Here is a 19,169-nt window from a genome sequence, read left to right as displayed (position 1 = left end):
TCTAGTGGCTTGCTCTCTTAACTGAGGAATGGAAAGTCATAGGTTTGAGTCCATCCTGGAGCAACTTGTCATGTGGTGTTTGTGTGCTCTTTAGGTTGTGCTTAGAGTTATGCAGTGGTTTCCATGTTAGTGCTTTGCCCCAAGGTTGCTGCTTGAAGCTATAATTATTACTATTAATTAAATATTAATTTGATAAATATTTAATATATAAATTAATATTAGGGATGCACCAATGCAAAATTTGTGTGCCAAAACCAATATCTGATTATTTTGAACAACATCTGATACGATACCGATAGTTTGGTGGTTCTTATTTTTGTGCTACCTTGTTTGATATATATTACACAACTTCGAAAGAAATGTAAATAATAACTTTATTCTCTATCTCTCTACATGTTTTCCATGATTTAGGAAAATCATCCCAGATAAGCAGCTGTTTTTAAACAATTAGCCGATGTCCAATTGTTAATTGCTTTTATTGGCTGATACCAATAATTGGCCGATACATTAGTGCATCGTTAATTGTTATTGTGCATTTTAAATTCAGTTTTCAGACTGATCAAATAATGAGTAAGAGATGTTAAAAATCACAGTTAATATCACTTCCAATTCATTCGTCACACTAGAAATTGAGCGTGTTGCATTGTGCAATACAGTATTCCACGCAGTTTACTCTGGTTTCATAGAGCACATTTTGCCAAATGTAGTAGGTCATCTGGGTATTCCATGCATGCATACGGAAAATTTGCATACTGTGCACAGTATACAGTACATGCTGTATACTACAAAAATAGTATGAGTGGTATGGTACTATACCATTCCAAAAAACCCGATGTGTGCCATTTAATACATGGGCATTTATGCTTCTCCTTGTCTCTGCCGTTGCTCTCGCAGTTGCAGGAGGCGAGAGGTGAGTCTGCAGATGCAGCTGAAGGTGCAGTCACTGCAGATGTTCTTCAGCAGGAACGGGAGGAACAGCGCCGCCTGCTGGCGGACAGTCACAGCACGGCACTGGAGCTGCGCTGGAAACTGCAGCATGGAGAGAAGCGCTGGAGCCGCGAGAGGAATGAGCTGCTGGAGCAATTCGAGAGAGAGAAGCAAGAGTGGAACCGCAGCATACGGGAGATGCACCGCAAGATGGAAAAGGTCAGAGGTCAAGCCGGCTGCAAGATTCCTACTTATTTCACTCATTCACATCAATGCAAATGAAAGCATCACTGTTTCTTTACTTTTTTAAGAAGTCAATATTTTTTTTTCCTGGTTGGTAATAAAATGAGCCAAAACATCCCATAGACTTACATTGAAGGAGGGACTCGAGCCATATCTAGGGACCAGAATATCATAGAGACTTGAGTTTGGGCCAAAAAGTATCATTAAAATATTACTTTGATACTTCGTTCGGTTCCCACCTCCTCCTTGCCCATTTTAACCCTGTTACATTGGTGCCGAAGCCCGGGAGGGAGGAGGGATACGCTGTTGTGGAGTCCTCACAACTGCCGTCCACCCAAAGGAGCAGCCGTGCCTGTCCTCCGGGGGATGGAGGAGTCGCTGCCGGCCGCCTGGACAGGGAGGAAAGGCCGCCATCCACGAGGGGAGGAGGGGCTCACTGGCGGCCACCTGGAGCGGTGGAGGCGCTGCCAGGGGCGGAGGGGCTCCCAACCGGCCACCAGAACACGGAGGGACGTTCCATTCGCCAGGGGTCAGAGGACTTGCTCTGGTCCACCCGGGGAGGAGCAGCTGTCGTCCACCAGAGGGTGGAGGAGTGGTCGAGGACCAGGCGACGGCGTGTCTGGGAACCGGCGAGCAAGTTTTTTCTCTCTCCCCTCTCTCTCTCTCTCTCTCACTGTCGCTCTGCCTTGCCCTTTCCCTCTCCTCTTTTTTTTTGTTTTTGTTTTCCCTCCCCTTGTCCCCCTCCCCAGCTCTAGAGAGGCGGGGAAAAGCCTGCCGGCAGGCGGGGCCAGAAGGGCAGAAGTATTTTATGAAATCCCTATGGAAAAAATAAATTGGAAAATTACTTCTAGAAACCAGACGGCTGAAAAAGTGGGCGGGCACTGTTGCATTCTAGAGCAGTCTGATTAAATGAACTTTAACCACATCTGCTTAATCACATTTTTTTGTTTATTTTGTGAATCTGTTAACACTTCTCTGCTCTCCTCCATCCCAGATGCAGAAAGATCTTCCGCACCATCATTCTGAATGTGGTTTTCAGTCTGAAGGAGGCGCAGCGCGTAACTTCTCCCCTCAGGAGAGCCCTTGTAAGGCTTCAAGATCTCCACGCTCCCCCTGCACTGCCGCACACACACGCTCTCACTCCGACTCTGAGGCCACACTGGAGCAGAAGGGAGTGGCGGGGAGACCCAGACCCTGTGAGGGGCCCTGGCCCCCAGAGAGCCTGTTCCTGGATGCCCTGTCACTGGACCCTCTAAGAGAGGCAGAGGTGCCCCCTCCATCACGACTGGAGAGTGAGAAGCGGTTCCCCTGCATGAAGGAAGTAAGAGACAGAGTAAGATATCAGTTTACACTGCACGATGAGGGATCATACACATATCAAACATTGTTCATCAATTTATTTTTTCCCTCAAGTCCATTTTCTCGCACCAAGTACAATCGTAATTTAGTTTTTCATGACCATTTTCGACCCTCTCTCCGGCCTAGAATTAAACAGGCTTTTTTTCCTGCTATGTCTTTAAAGGGATAGTTCACCCAAAAATGAAAATTCTCTCATCATTTGCCATCCCAAATGTGTATGAGTTTATTTATTCTGCAGAACACAAATAAAGATTTTTAGAAGATTTCAGCTCTGTAATTCTATACAATTCAAGTGAATTGTGACCAGAACTTTGAAGCTCCAAAAAGCACATAAAGTCACCATAAAAGTAATCCATACGACTCCAGTGGTTTAATCCATGTCTTCTGAAGTGATATGATAGGTGTGGGTGAGAAACAGTTCAATATTTAAGTTCGTTTTTACTATAAATTCTCCTCCCTGCCCAGTAGGTGGCGATTTGCACGAAGAATATGAATTGCCAAAAACAAAAGAAGAATGTAAAACTGTGAAAGTGAAGATTTATAGTTAAGAATGAATTAACTATTAATCTGTTTCTTACCCACACCAACAACAGCTTGATTCTACTGTATAACAGCAGCCTCTCCGAGTGAAATATAAGTGCTGTAGTTAAATCTTTAATAATTGACAATATTCATCCACACTTTTATCAAACTTCAATGCATATCTTTTAATTAGAATTGAAACTGTAACGGAGCTAAGTCTCCGTCATTTCAAAAGAAGAGTCCCTTGTGTGTTTTAGGCTTGTTTATAGTTAAAAGTCCTCCATTATGCACCAAATGTTCACTTTTCCTGGTTATTAATGGCATTTTGGTTGAACAATAAACTACATCTGGGATTTTATTAATTTTGGGCTCTTGTAGCCTCTATGTCTGTACTTGTCACAGTAAGGAAAGACTAAGATTTGTTTTTAAATGTTTTTATTTTTATTTTATATAAATCGTTTTTAAAAACTATCAGCCGATTAATTGGTAATCAGCATTTTCCACCACCACTGGCAAAACCCACTATCGTCAACCTGTATAATATAATATTGTTATATGTTATAATTCCGCTGCAAAAGCAAAATATTGTAGGAAACACTGGTATATATCATTGTGACGTCACAACCATGAACATTTTTGCAGATTTGCTTCAATAAATGGTCTTTTCCATTTTTTTGTTCTGAAACTTGGAGTGTTTTCATAGTACATTAAAGTATTTTCTTTCAAAAGATCAAGGAAAATTAACTTTATCATGATATGGTCCCTTTAAAATCTTTAGGACAGCATTAAACATGAATAAAATTCCAATATACCACTAAAAAGTTGTTTATGAAAGTGTTTCAGTATTTCATAAAGCAGCTGTGTGCTAATGTCTAACTGTGTGTTTGTTTCAGGCACTTAATGAGATTTCTGAGAGCGCAGATTCTACTGTTTATCCTGAGGAAGAGAAAAGCAGCGGCAGCTTACTCAGGTACTGTATGTGTTTGTAGGCATATTGAAAGGCTTGTCCTTTTTTAAATAGGCAAAAGGCCAAATAGGCCTTTAGTTTCCATCACAGAGCGACAAATCCTTGATTTTCTACTTGCTATTGTTGTTTGGAGCCAGGTGATGTTTATAATTTTGGGGAAGTGACATTCTCATTCTAGAAAGCATTTTACTGGATTAGTATTTGTATACGACCCTGAGCAGGAGGTGTGTGGGTGGGTGGGTTTGTGTGGTTTATTTTTTTAGGTGACAAACTGGTAATTACAAGGGTATTATGCTATAAATGTGGTTTATGAAGACATTTCTAGTGTCCCCATAATTCAAATCATTTAAAAAACATACTAAATTATGTTTGTTTTGTTTTGTTTTGTTTTGTTTTTTATATAAAAATGCAAAAAGTTTTTTGTGAGGGTTAGGTTTAGGGGTAGGGTTAGGGTTTGGGGACAGAATCTATAGTTCGTACAGTATAAAAATCATTATGTCTATGGAGAGTCCTCACAAGGATAGCTGCACCAACATGTGTTTTTGTGTGTGTGTGTGTGTGTGTGTGTGTGTGTGTGTGTGTATGTGTGTGTCTACGAGCTAGGATTTGCCTACATTAGAGGTTTTGCCTACATTAGGATACTAAAACCTGAAATCACCTACAGTACATTGTGTAGAGCAGCCAATGGTCCCCATGAGGAAAAAGGTTTAAACATACTAAAAATGTCCTAATGAAACTGTTAAAATGCAAAAAGCTATATAAGGATTAGATGTACAGGTATGGAATAAAAAAGTATAAACACATTAGAAGCCAAAGGAAAGTCCCCACCATGATAGAAAAACAACTATATGCATTAAGGTGTCTGTTTGTGTATGTGAGGCTTTCAGTTGCTGGCTTTGTTATCTTGAACTCCTGTGAGCCAGGTTATTGATCCACAGTCCATTTATCATTGTGCATTTCAAAAGATCACCTCAAAACAGTTTCAGTAGCTAAAAATAACCTTCAGTGTCTTCTCCTGACTGCACCACCCTGATCCTGTACTGATGAATCTATCTTCTGTGCCATTGTTTCAGTGTAGGTTACTGACTATCTTTAGACCTGCTGTTGTTGCTGTTCAGCAGCCTCTCAGGAGAATAATGAGTGGAAAATAACCATTTAATATCAGATGGGCTAAATGTTTCTTCACATCTTAATGATCATTTGTAGGTCCTTATTGAATATTATAATTATACTGTTATTGTTTTAAAGCTTTGGGGCTGAAACATTAGCCAACTCTTCCAAAACTAGTGACCCACCAACCTGGGCAGCATTTTTTAAGGCATCATAGCAAAGTCTTTCTAGCAAGTCAGTCCACTGGCGGCCATCTTTGGAATGCTCCCGGGAGTCTATTTCCAGTCATGACAGTGCAGCTCCTATCTGCTTGAATGGGGGAACACCGAAATCTCATAAACTTTTTGCCAAACTTATGTTTAAACTACATTTCAAATCAAACAACACTGGTATCTTAAATTGTGCTTCTTTACCTCAGATGACGCTGAAAACCGCAATTTTACTGGCTTGTTTTGCTAATGCACATGCCCATTCTCGAGTTGATTGACAGGCGATGTCTGTATCTAAAAGGTGACTGGCTCATTTACCTGTAGGGCGGGACTTCCTTTCTACATCCGTTGACCGTTGGGCACGAGCTTCTTGGTTGAGCGTTCCAATTTCTCCCATTCATTTTAATAGAAGTGGCCCATCTCTGCTAAATAGTCCCTGATCATAGGCACACTCTGTTCCAAGTGGAGAGGATAATTATGCTGTCCTCTAAAATGCCTTATTTCTGCAAAAATCTAAGGCCTGAAACACTTTACACAAGTACGTGTTCGCAGATTCAAAAGCTTACCAAACGTATTGCCAATGTGCGGCCTGGTTGAACATACATGAAATGCATTCTTGCATTATTGTGGCAGTAAGAAACCTCAGTACTCAGGGGGGTGATAGAGTTACTTTCAAAAGTGTGCTGTTAAACTGGATGTTATTATTTAGGTGTTACTATAGATATGTACTGACTTTAATTGACTTGTTCTGCAATATTCTCTTCAAATTGTTGCCTCATCATGACAGTAGTTGGCTTGAAATCAAGCTTGGGTAGCTAGAAGAGTCTGCGTTCACATACTTGCGAAGAAAATTTTTTGGCCTTTAGGCAGCATTACACATATCCTTCAGAGTGAATGCAATCCCATACATATTGCTACAGTGAAAAAAAATCATTTCATTGGATGAGTCAAGATAAATGTCGATTATAAATATATTTCATTCAATACTGGAAAAAAATCAAGAGTGAACTTGTTCACTCTAATTAAAAATGAGCAATTTTACCTAATGTTTGTGCGTCCAATGTATTTTTGTTAGCTTAGCAACATGCAAGAATCAACTGTCAATTTTGAGCACTTTACCTGCTGCTTTCTAATTTGAGTTTTCCAAATCAGTCACTTCTGAGTTTCCATGTCAGTTAGGATGTTGCACAGAAAGTCAGTTTGCTAGGTTTCAAAACAGAGCTTTTATGCTTAGTAACATCAATATTTTGATTATAAATAACTTTACACAATTTTTACCTTCATAGGGCAAAGTCAGTTTGCTCCATGAGTGACTTCCAGCGTTTGATGGACAGCTCCCCTTTCCTACCAGACAAAAGCAAGGCTGGAGAGAGTGGGTGGGATGATGTGACTCCTCCCCTTTCTCCAGACGACCTCAAGTACATTGAGGAGTTCAATAGTAAGGGTTGGGATCTAACCACCAGCTCCCTGTTCGCTTGCCCCATTCCTGGCCCAGTAATACCTCCTCCAGTGATGGAGGCTTGGGCGGACAGGGCAGAATCCCGTAGGGTTGAGTCCACTTCAGAAGCATTCCAGTCAGCCTCCTGGTACATGACCACCAGTGCTACCTTGACCACAAACACCATGAGTAGCCCTGAGTACTGCCAAAAGCTCCCACTCAGGGCCACCCAAGGGGCCGAGCAGTTTGGAGTCCATGTCTTACACAGTCCTGCTCGAGGGGAGCGGTCCACTCCAGGCCCTCCTGAGCAGGAGTACATGTTCTCCAAAGTGACCAAAGTAAAAGCAGGGGACATGGTAGGAGGTGCAGAGGAGGTGTTTGGAGGAAGGTGGCCGTGTGAGTTGAGGACTCATTTGGAAGCAGGAATTCAGCCTGGAGAACGACCATCACTTTGCGCTGATGTAGGTTATACCTCATCGCTAGAACTGGAGCTGTCCCGCAACCTGAGCGACGACATGAAGGAAAAGGCTTTTTCTGCCCGGAACACCATCCGATCATCTTCAGCTTCTGGATCCAGTCCTCCGGAAAGGCAGCTACACGATATGGCATGCCAGACGAATGGTTTAACCACGCGGGGGACGCAGACGACCCAGACTAACAGCATTGGACTGCAAACCGAGGGTCATCGCACCCTTACCAGCAGCCCGCACCGATGTCTAACGCCCAAAGGAGGGTCCACCCCCATCTCGTCCCCGTCCCGCAGTCTAAGAAAGATGCAGTACTCTCCAGTCGTGCAGGCCAAGTTTGAACGGCCCTGCTGTTCACCAAAATACGGCTCACCCAAGCTCCAGCGGAAACCCTCTACCAATACCACCAAAACTGAGCCACCCCGTACTCCTACCCCAAATACCGCCACCCAGCAGCAAAAAGGCAACAGTGAATCCGCCTGGGCGCGTTCCACAACAACCAGAGATAGCCCAGTCCACACCACCATCAACGATGGCCTTTCCAGCCTGTTCAACATCATTGACCACACGCCCATCGCTTATGATCCCATGCAGAAGTTCAACAAGTCCCCTAGTCGCTCTCGTCCCATTGAAGCAGGTTCTCAGGGACCCACAGATCCCATATCACCCAGTATTTGTGCCGAAAAGGGGCCTTTGAGGAACTCTCGGGGCCGGTCCCCAAGTCCAGTGCAGCTGATTGTGGAAGCCCAGGGCGAGAAGACCCCAGACGTGTTTAATATCAGACAAGATCTGTCTGCACCACCGGGCTACACATTAGCGGAAAACACAGCACGGATTTTGAATAAGAAACTTTTGGAGCAGAGCTTCAGAGAGGAGAGGAGGCTTTTGGCTTCAAACACAGGTGCTCAGAACAGAACCGGAGACTCGGAGAAGCCCGGATGTCTTGAGGTAAATGAGCTTCTCGTTTCATTCTACCAAGAGGATAATTTTATTCCTTAAAGGGTAATTTTTCATAGCTTAGGTGACTTTAGGTGTTCTACGTTATCTCAGATGTTTTTACTTGAAATCCTTTGGAGAAATGAAAATAGACACTAATGAGACCATTGTTGACATAGAGTAAGAGTATAGAGGTATAAAGTTTATGCAGACAGCATTGCTCAGACCATTTGCTCTTGAGAGACTTTAATGAGACTTTTAATGAGTTCAAATTGAGATCTCTGATTTTTGATTGCAGACTTGGGTACAATTTTAGACATTGTTGAGATCTCCTCTGAAACTCTAGAGGAAGCACGTGAAAGATCCCTGGTTCTTTTTCTCAGAAGAAACATCAGAGAAGCATGCTGGAGACTTAAGGAAACGTCTCCATTTGCTCTCCATTTGAACTCATTGCTGACTATGATAAAGATTTGAGATATTAAAGAAGTCATTTTTCATACCCAGTTTGTCTTCCCTAAACAAAAATTTTATTATGTAATATTATACAGTTCCAAGTTTCAAGTTCAATTTTGACTTTCAATTAACAAAAAATGAATGCTAGTAGTTGATCTGCTTTGATCCAAAATGCTGCTTAAATGCTGCTTGAGTGTTTATATATTTGAGCTGCATGCCTTTTTGCATCCTGCTTTGTTGCAAAGCTAACAGCAGCTTAATCGTGTTTGATATTCGCTGCTTATTCTGTCTTTGCGGTGGATCCAGCTTATGTTACTACTTTGGAAGCTGAATGTTCTAATGCAACGCAATAAGGCTGTTTTCAGTGTTTGTTGCGTGACAGACTCTGTCCATTTGGAAGATGAATCCCTCATAGAAACACGAGACATTTGGAAAGACAGATAAGGATTTATCCCATGATGGCGTGTTAATGTTGAAAGACACATTTACAAACATTTAACACAAAATCTTTAGGTCAGTGGATTAAAGGCAGATGGTTCTTTGTGTCCAATGTATGTTGTGACCTTCCTGTCGGGTTGAATAAACGATTTGTGATTTCATTCTGATGGATTGTTCTAGGAAATGTCCAAAACTATTTGCCAAGGTTATAGTATTTAAATTATTAAATGATATGGGAAAAATGTACAATAAATACTAATAATATACTATATTTAAATGTAAGAATATACTAATTTCCATGATTTTTAAAAATATACTAATTTCTGCTAATAACTTTGTAGGAATATACTAATTTTCAGTTACTTTTAGGAATATACAAATGTTTATGACTTTTCCATGACGTTTTTAAAAAAATACAAATTTCTATGACTTTTCATGACTTTTTTAAAATATACTATTTTCCATGACTTTTTAGGAATATTCTAATTTCCATAACTTTTCCATGACTTTTTTAAAATATACATGACTTTTCCATGACTTTTTAGGAAAATACTAATTTCTATGACTTAGGGTAGAGTCACATGGGGTAACCTCCTCGTGGTCACGATTAGTGGTTCTCGCTCTCAATGGGGCGCGTGGTAAGTTGTGCTTGGATCGCGGAGAGTAGCATGAGCCTCCACATGCTGTGAGTCTCCGAGGTGTCATGCAAAATGAGCCACGTGATAAGATGCGCAGATTGACTGTCTTAGAAGCGGAGGCAACTGAGACTTGTCCTCTGACACTCGGATTGAGGTGAGTAACCGCGCCACCACGAGGACCTAATAATTAGTGGGAATTGGGCATTCCAAATTGGGAGAAAATTTCCCTGATATATCCAGATTACAAATACTACTCGGTAGTACTCGTATCGGGCTGATACCTGCATGGGAGTAAATACTCGTACTTGTTATCGGTTTCATCATTTAATACGGTATGCCTGAGTACATTAAAATAATGATGTTTTTACATCTGTTGTGCACTTTTAAGACCAGTTAAAAAACTCTCTCCCCATACACGCTTGTGTGAGAGAGCGAGAGATCACTTTCACCAGATTTACGCATGTCAGTCATACAAGATTTATTTAATGGATAATTCCTAATGTTTTCTATCATGACAGATAAAAAAAAAAAAAAACAAGAAAAGAAAAGAAACAAAAAACCTTGAAACTAGTGCATTAGCTTTCATTTTAGCCATCTTCACGTGACATATGCGGCTTCTTTCTCTGCAAACTTGCGTTTAGTGAGAGAGGGAGAGCGAAAGAGTGCTTTAATCAGACATGCGCCTGATGGTCCTTACTGTCTTTGAACATGCAACACTTAAAATCATATGTGTGTTATGTATTAAGATGCTGGAAAAAGTGATAGGAGGTACTGTCTGTCGCTTTTACGTAGCCAAACAACAACACAGGACAAAGCAATCAAACGAACGTCAAATACTGTCAGGCACAACAAAACAAACCCAGAACAATCAATACCAAGGCTGCATTGCCCACTCCATGAGTGCACAGAACAATATGCATAAAACAACAGCATTAAAGCATGAATAACATATCGTGTTAACTGGGTTACTTTTAAAGTTAAGCTAAAACCTGGTAAAACTGTCATGAATTGTTATATTTAATTACTGAAAATGCTAATATTGACAATATCAAGATGTCAAATGTACATTCACTAATAGAAAGGCATATGTATTAAAAAAAAAAAAAAAAACACTCTAAAAGTAAAACAATTGTATCAGTGCATCTCTAGTTTAATTAATAATTGATTAATCAATTGTTTCTACTTAAAGGATAATGAAAACCGAGGATGCCTTGTGACCCCCTTGGATGTCGCCTCATCAGTTCACCGATGTTGCACTCATTTTGAGTCTGATTTGGTTGTGTTTTTCTAATAAGTGTGTTTACTCCTGTTTCTCTGGATTGTCTCCAGAACCATACTGTCTTACTAAGTGCACCCTGGGGACTGTAATGCAGCTCGTGCTCGCCGTGTTGTAAGTTCCACCGCTCTTTCTTGACCTTTGACCTCACGGTGACCTCACTTGTGTCCTTCTCAGGGATTTTAATGGATTTCTTTCACCGCATGCCTCACAGTTTATAGACACTTTATCACCACTAGGTATTATGGGAAATAATTTATGTGGACACACTTTTTTGTCTTCATGTAGGTGTGGGCATGCTCATTATCTAATATTAATGAATCATCATCAATAATCAATCATCCAAAAAGCCATCAGAGCATATGCTAAATTGATTCGCAATCTAAAAAGTTGTCAAATCCCAAAAGGAAATATTTGTCTAGGGCTGTCAATTGATTACATTTTTTAATCAAATGAATTACATGATATGCCGATAAATTAAACGCATTTATATATACATTATCGAAATAAAAATAATTCAATATATAATGATTAAATAATTGTAAATATTATATATATATTATAAATAGAAGAATTCAGATAATTAAAATGCCTCACATTATTGTGGCAGACGAGTAAAACATTGATAAGACAATACAAAAAGTGGCTTTAGAAGGCAATATATTGTTTATTTCCATAATATTGAACAACCTACAGCCCACAGCAATCCATTTTGCAATTGAATTTGTCAATCTGTCCGAGATAGATTTATTATAAGGCCTTTTCTAAGAATGCCTCAATGCACACATGCATCAGACGGAGGCTTTTTGAACGTCTCACTTTGGTTATGTTGCATCATAAACGCAGTGTTTTTAGGTCGCTGTGTCAAGTTAAACATAGTTTGAAACTTCGAAAAAAATGTCTCGAGATCCATGCATTCAGAATTGCGCTCCATACATCTGTTTGAATGCAAGAACGCATTCTCATCTTGTGCTGAAGCAAGCCTGAGTGTGGTTTGTTCTCTGCCAGCTGTGCGTTGCCAGTATAGCTGGAGTTTTGCTTACTGCCCCCTGCTGAAAACAGGTGGCACTTCAAGCTTGAATTATTCCGATGGTAGGAATATTCCATATTACGGTCCGCGGACATGACTAATTGCATTCATTTTTTAACACGTTATTTTTTATATAATTAATCACACTAAATTAACATGTTAAATTGACAGCCCTAGTTTTGACATTTTGCTATCAAATACAAGGACGCTTTTGATTAAGTGTCACTTAAGTAAATAAATAGACATTAGTGCCTCAGGTCACTTTAAAGCAAGCTCACTGGCTGTTTGGATGGAATGACCATTTTAAATATTCATATATAATCACCTTTTTATTTTTCGTAGGTCTTTTGGCTGCTCCGTGTTTGTGTTTTTGTAATTTTATTATTTTTGTCCATTTCAAATGGTCTTTTACAGTGTTTTCATGCCTTAATAATCTTGCCAGCCCAACCGATGAAGACCACACCGTCACATTTTGTGCTCTTTCTTGATTTACCGTCCTTTTTGCCATGTTTGCTGTCTGGTGTTAACAGAATGTGTCTCCTGTTCAACATTACTGCATGCTAGCAAGGATTTTGCTGTGTTTCAGGCCATTTTGACTACATTTGCTGGTGTCTGTGTTGGCTTTGCTTCAGCGTTTAACAACCGCTGCTAATGCTGGGTCTCACTGGGTAACTTCTGACAGTGAAATGTGTCATAATGCCATTGTTGTTTGTGATAACTTTACATTTACCAACATGTAATAGTGTGTTTGATGTTGGTTATGATGTCACTGGTCTGTATTCAATGATTGGAAACACTGAAGTTCTTTTTTGCCTCTGTGGAAGCACAGGACTCACTTAAATTCACTTTGTATTTCAACGTCAAAGTCTCACCCTGAAACCAAAGACAGATTCAGGTAGACGTAGTAAATCCCTGTGTTTGAATAATTCAAGCAAGAGAAAATACCCCTCCGTAATCTGACTTTCACTAAAATCTCAGTCATTTTTAATATATGTCGCTCATGAGATTTTCAAAAAATGTTTTTAGACTAAATCAAGCTGAAATCACGGATTTCCTTGAAGTCTGCTAAATTAGACTTTATGCCAAACAAAATGAATTAAGTGGAATGTTCTGCTATTTATCTTTGTACAGATGCACATTTAACTGTAAAAACACTAATGCTTTGAAGAAAATAAATGCATTAATATTTCATGTCTTTTTAATCTAAGAGAGAATCCCAAACACCTTTAAGAAAGAATCAAATCTGCCGAGACAAAAGAAGTTAGATCTTTCTGATGTTACAACTTACATACTTACTATACAAGTTAAGCTCAATCAACAGCATTTTGGCATAATGTTGATTACCACAAAAAAAATAATTGCAAATTGTGGTTATGCACTTACAATGGAAGTGAATATGCTCACTCCATAAACATCAAAATACACACTGTTTCAAAATTATAGCCACAAAACCTAAACACAACATGTGTTAACATGAGACTAGTGTGATACAATGACTTACTGACTTTGTCTTTTTAAAGTTATATCCAATCTTTCAACTCCTGTCATGACCATGTCAAGTCAGTAAACACTGTAACTTTTAGGACAACAGAAAGGGACCATTTCCATCCACGGGAATTACGCATCACTAAAAGAGTGATTTACTGTATACTGCTTCACTTAAATAACACTCTTCTGCCTTTGAATCCTCTGGAGTGTCTTGCCCACTGGACTTCCATAATAAGTGCATAATTGAAAATTGTACATTCTCTCTTGTTTTTACAAACTGATAAATACAACCTAATCCCATGAAAAGTGCATGACTGTGACGGCATTTTTGCAAAATTATATTCTCCGTGGTTCCTCACACGTATCGCGGCAGTTCTGAGGTGAAAAGTCCACTGTGTGGCGCCAAAAGAAAGTTAAATTTTCTCCCAAACAGGTTAATGCTTTAAAAACAAAATGCTTATCGAGTTTTAAATTAACTGAACCTACCTCCCTTACCTAAACCGTAAATCTAAGCATAACCGATAGTGTCTGAAAAAGCAAACGTAAGATTTAAAATCCAGTTGTTGATGCAACCATGTCATTTTGTGGTGCTTCTACGACACTTTCGGCTCACTTCTCGGCTCTTCAGGACTCATACTCCAGACCTTTTCATCGCTAGTGCAACGCTCTATCAGTCGAGCTACCGCACAATATGACCACACTTGAACAAGCTTGTAAATGTAGTTATGTAATGCAAACGTTAAAACAAGTCATGCGCTAAAGCAAAAGTGTGTAGATATCATAAGATAGCATTGTGTGAGGAACAGGGTGAAAAGTGTTTATGAATGCAAAATCTGCCGTTTTACTCGTGATTTGTGTGAAAGGGAATAAAAGCCGTTGTTTTAGTGCCTCTAGTGTTCATTTCACCAGGAAACTGCTGCGATTCGTGCGACGTGCCAAACGTGGTTCTTTGAGACCTGGTTGGATAAATGCATTTTCTGTGGTATTTATTTATTTATTATGTCAATAGAGCTTAACTTGTATTGAACCTAGGTAATGAGTACAGTATATCTCACTATAGGACTCTTTTCGCACTTACTGAGGGATCAAGTGCATTCAGAGTTTGAAAGCTTATGTTTTTTATTTTTTTTTATTTCCCTAATGTAGGACTTGCCACGTTCTCCAGTGGCTCCACCTCTGGAATCCTGCTTCCTGCGTCCGGCTCGCCCTGCAAACCGCCGCCCGCCTTCCCGTTGGGCAGCCCACTCCCCATCATCCTCACCCAACTACAACAATCGCACAGAGAGGTTCCGCTTTCCCTCGCCCATCAGACCAATTCGGGCCATCCCAGAGATAGAAGAGCCCGGTCTGGAGGTTCCTCTACACCCGGTCTGAGCTCAAACCTCAACCAGCCTAGACTACATCCTTCTACTTTCATATTGCATTTTCTTCTGTTTGTCCTTTCCTTTAACTTTGAACTGTCTCTCTGTTTTCTGGGATGCTGTGATGTAGTTGTTAAAGCTCAGGGCTGGTAACTGGAAGGTTTCTAGTTCAGTCGAGGCATTAATCCCTGTTTGCTCCAGGGATGTTGTTCTTATAAAAGGCTATGTTTGGAGTGGAATACTAGCTATTTTACTTCACTATTTTCTTAATCAGTATATTTGTCTTGTTTACCAGTAAAAGCATCTAAACATCTTTAAAACAAGATAAATGTATTTGAGAAGCACTTCTTTTCAGGGAATATATCTTAGAACAGTGTTGGGTAGTAAAAGAATTACACTTAATCTGGATTACGTAATTAGATCGCAAAAATTGAGTTTCTTCAAAAATGCAATTAGAAATCTGAAAGAAATCAAATTAGATTAACTAAAATTACTTAACTGATTAGTAATTGTAGAACTGTAAGAATTGTAATCAGTACCGTATTATATTTCGGAAGTAATCTACCCAGTACTGATCTGGAATTAAGTGTGTTTATCTTACGCGTTGCCCTAATGTTTTCTCTTGTTTTAAGCGTAAACCTCACTAAATTTAGTTAGATTTGTGTTTAAAACAACAACAAAAATTTGCAAATGCGGTAAGAAAAATAAACTTAATTCAAAATATATTCTCGGAAGAAATCATGTGATTTTTTTACGAATAGTTGTAACAGTGTGCAGGATATAATGATAAACATTTTAAAAAGTAGTAGGCTACATTGTTGTCACGACCTCACTACGTTGCATGTAATTCAGCGAGTGGCGTCCAGTTATCATCTCGGAAATAAATACGCTTCTTTTGCATTTTATAATGCTTCGTTTATCACCCTAGAAGTGGAAGGTAGATTTTTGCATATTGGCACTTTTTTTATTCAGCAAATCAGGTAAAAAAGAGTGTCAATTTTTAAAAGTGCGATCCGTCTAGAATTGTTTACCGCAAGAACGCATTATGTCCGAACAACCCCTTATACTGCACACTGTTAAAATAGTATGAGTAAACCGGTTTTGTTGCAGGAAAAAAATCTTTAAGGCCTGCTCTGTTGCGATAAATCGTTTGCGATTAAAGATTGTATTTTATTCTTTCACTCTCCTTTACCATCTCCTGTTCCAGCCTGACCACACATACACCGCCGGAGTAATGGAAACTTCTAGAAAATTTCTAAGAACTGTTGAACTACCCTGCCACTATGGGGCAGAGTTCTTTGAGCACCACCAGCTAAACTAATGTTTAAAACAGTTCTAGAATCTTTTAGGAGTATCAAGCATTTGGAATGTACCGACGCAAAATGACAAACTATTCCATAAGATGTGCCTACATACAAGACCTGGCAACGGTCCCGTATTTGTGTGTGCGTCAATGTACATGTATGCAATACATATTACTTTATACTGTATTTGTTGGTCATAAAACTGCAGACTGCTTTCCAGATGTTCTGAAAATTATAACTGGATAGTAATAATAATTGAACAGCATAAGAGTTTACATGTGATCTGCAACGTTTCTCTTGTTTTGGGGGTGAATATCATTCGTTAAATTATGTTTCATGTACAGTGTATACTTTATAAACTATTTTCTTATTTTCTGTGAACTTGACATCCCATTTTTATTGGAACCCTTTGATGCTTGAATTAAAATTAAAATACTCAGTTGTATTCGTAAAGAGAATTAGACTTAAACTAAAGGAGAAAAAACACAAACCAGGTCGACAGGGACGAATGATATATGATGTCAACTATACTGATGTATTTAAAAATCAAATGTAAATTTGAATGTTTAACTCAAGATGAAAGGAGAGTATATTGAAACTGATTATCCTTATGCACATTTCCCAATTCTAAAAATCCTAAAGGAACGTGTACAGGATTCCAACTGGAAATTCTGTTGTAATTGGGCTCCAAAAAGAATTGTGTTAGAATTATGATCCTAATAGATAAACTAAAATATTTTGATATGTTGTTTTTTTTGGGGGGGGGGGGGGGTTCTGCCTGGATATTGTTATTTGTATCTTTATCCCACTTCTGTTGTATTGAAATAGTCATGCTAATGGACAGTTGAAGCTGAAGTGTGTAATTTTTTCAATGTTAAAGGAATATTCCGGGTTCAATACAAGTTAAGCTCAATTGACAGCCTTTGTGGCATAATATTGATTACCACAAAAAAACATTTTTACTTGCCCCTCCTAAAAGCTCAGATCTGGGTTACAGTGAGGCACTTGCAATGGAAGTCAATGGGGCCAATCCGTAAACGTTAAAATACTCACTGTTTCAAAAGTATAGCCACAAGACATAAACAATATGTGTGTTAACATGATTTTAGTGTGATAAAGTCACTTACTAACCTTTTCTATATAAAGTTATAGCCAGTTTTACAACTTCATTACTATGACGATGTAATGTCAACAAACCCTAAAAGCCTAAAATGACTGAAAATGACAATTTTAACAACTTAACAGCTCAAATAATACTTAAGTTGTAACATAAAAATTAAGTGCTTTTATAAAATTATAAGCTTCACATTTCTGCCTTTAAACCCTCCAAAAATTGGCCCCATTGACTTCCATTGTAAGTGCCTCACTGTAACCTCCATTTTTTCTTTTTTTTTTTTTTTTTTTTTTTTTTTTTAAATAAAAGGAGGAACTAGTCTAACTACATTTTTGTGGTAATCCACATTATGCCACAAATGCTGTCGATTGAGAATAACCTGTATTAAACCCGGAATATTCCTTTAAAATACTTTCTCCTGTTTTATCCTAATTTGCAGAAACAACTAGAAGGATTTGTAGGTTGAGAGTTTGGTAGGCAAGTTAAAAGTACTACACACTTATTGGAAGCTAACAGCATTGTTACTTGAATATAAATCAGATTATGGAAGTAAAACTGGTTGTGAACAGTTTCATGTTGACTTACAGTAAGTGTTGTGCAAAAATCCTTCTTGTTTAGGTTTTGTGGTGTGATGGAATAAGAATATTATAACAGAAGTTACAGTAGGATTCCCTGTACATATTCCTTTAGGATCTTTTGACTAGGGTTTGGACAACAGTTGTGCAAATATCATATTTGATATGCATGCCTTTAAACACTAGCACTTTAATGCATGTAATCAAATACTGTTGTATTTTGTGATAAAGCTCATAATGTAAGCCAACCCCACATATGCGTACATGTACACTTACACACACACACACTGCAGTTTTCTCTTTAATTATCATTTTTGTTGCCATCAAATTCGCATTGCATTATGAACACTTTTTAAGTCCATTATTGTACCTATTAACTCTTTGTCTTTGTATAGCTGTTATCGATTTAAATGTTTCTTTTCTTTCGAGAAAAAAATGAATGTTTTAAATGATGCCACAGTCAAAAGTCTAATGATAGAGTGTGTTAAATTGGTAATAAATTGAATGTGTATTTCCAAAAAACACTATGAATTATGTGATTTATTGTACAGTATATATTACATATTACATTTCTAAACAAAATCATATTACATGGTATTGCCATGTTACATGTCAACAACATGGTATTACAATGGTACATTTCCGGAAAAAAAAAAGAAAAAAAAGATTTCCATCATACCATGCCAAAAAAACATAGTGTTACTATGTTACATGTCAACAACATGGTATTACAATGGTACTTTTCCAAAGAAAATATTATATTCCCATTATAGCTTGCCCAAAAACATGGTATTACCATAATACAGTTTCAAAGAAACATGATATTTCTATTATAACATGTCCAAAAATATGGTATTACTATGTTACATGTCCAAAAAAACAGGTTATTGCCATGTTACATTTCCATAATTCCATGTCCAAAAAACATGGTATTGCAATCATACATTTCCAAAAAACATGATATTCTCATGACACAATGTCCAAAAACCATGGTGTTACCATTTTACATGTCAACAACATGGTATTACAATAGTACAATTCCAAAGAAAACATGATATTCCCGTTATAACTTGCCCAAAGACAATGTATTACCATGTTACATTTCCAAAACACTGTATTACCATGGTACATTTTCCAAAAAATAAAAAAATAAAATTCCCATGATACCATGTCCAAAAAAAAAAAAAATACCATTGTATTACCAAGTTAAATGTCCAAAAGCATGGTACTGCAATGGTACATTTTCAAAAAACATGATATTCTCATGACACCATGTCCAAAAACCATGGTGTTACCATGTTACATGTCAACAAC

General features: G+C 38.4%; 1 protein-coding gene across 4 annotated transcripts in view; it reads left to right on the top strand.

Annotated features, from left to right (window-relative positions):
- LOC127440670 (microtubule cross-linking factor 1-like) overlaps nt 1-15,015 on the top strand; it is an 86,446-nt gene extending 71,431 nt beyond the window's left edge. For all 4 annotated transcript variants that reach the window (XM_051697402.1, XM_051697401.1, XM_051697400.1 and 1 more), the window contains 5 exons: nt 895-1,146; nt 2,165-2,503; nt 3,945-4,021; nt 6,624-8,190; nt 14,648-15,015. In XM_051697402.1, the coding sequence (XP_051553362.1) occupies nt 895-1,146; nt 2,165-2,503; nt 3,945-4,021; nt 6,624-8,190; nt 14,648-14,875 (2,463 nt within the window). In that variant the 3' untranslated portion in view covers nt 14,876-15,015. The remainder of the gene's footprint in view (nt 1-894; nt 1,147-2,164; nt 2,504-3,944; nt 4,022-6,623; nt 8,191-14,647) is intronic.
- Nucleotides 15,016-19,169: the final 4,154 nt, after the last annotated feature.

The sequence above is a fragment of the Myxocyprinus asiaticus genome, chromosome 5, assembly GCF_019703515.2.
Source record: "Myxocyprinus asiaticus isolate MX2 ecotype Aquarium Trade chromosome 5, UBuf_Myxa_2, whole genome shotgun sequence".
NCBI classification, from domain to species: domain Eukaryota; kingdom Metazoa; phylum Chordata; class Actinopteri; order Cypriniformes; family Catostomidae; genus Myxocyprinus; species Myxocyprinus asiaticus.
Note: the sequence above shows the minus strand (reverse complement) of the source record. Positions and strands in the feature narration are given on the sequence as shown.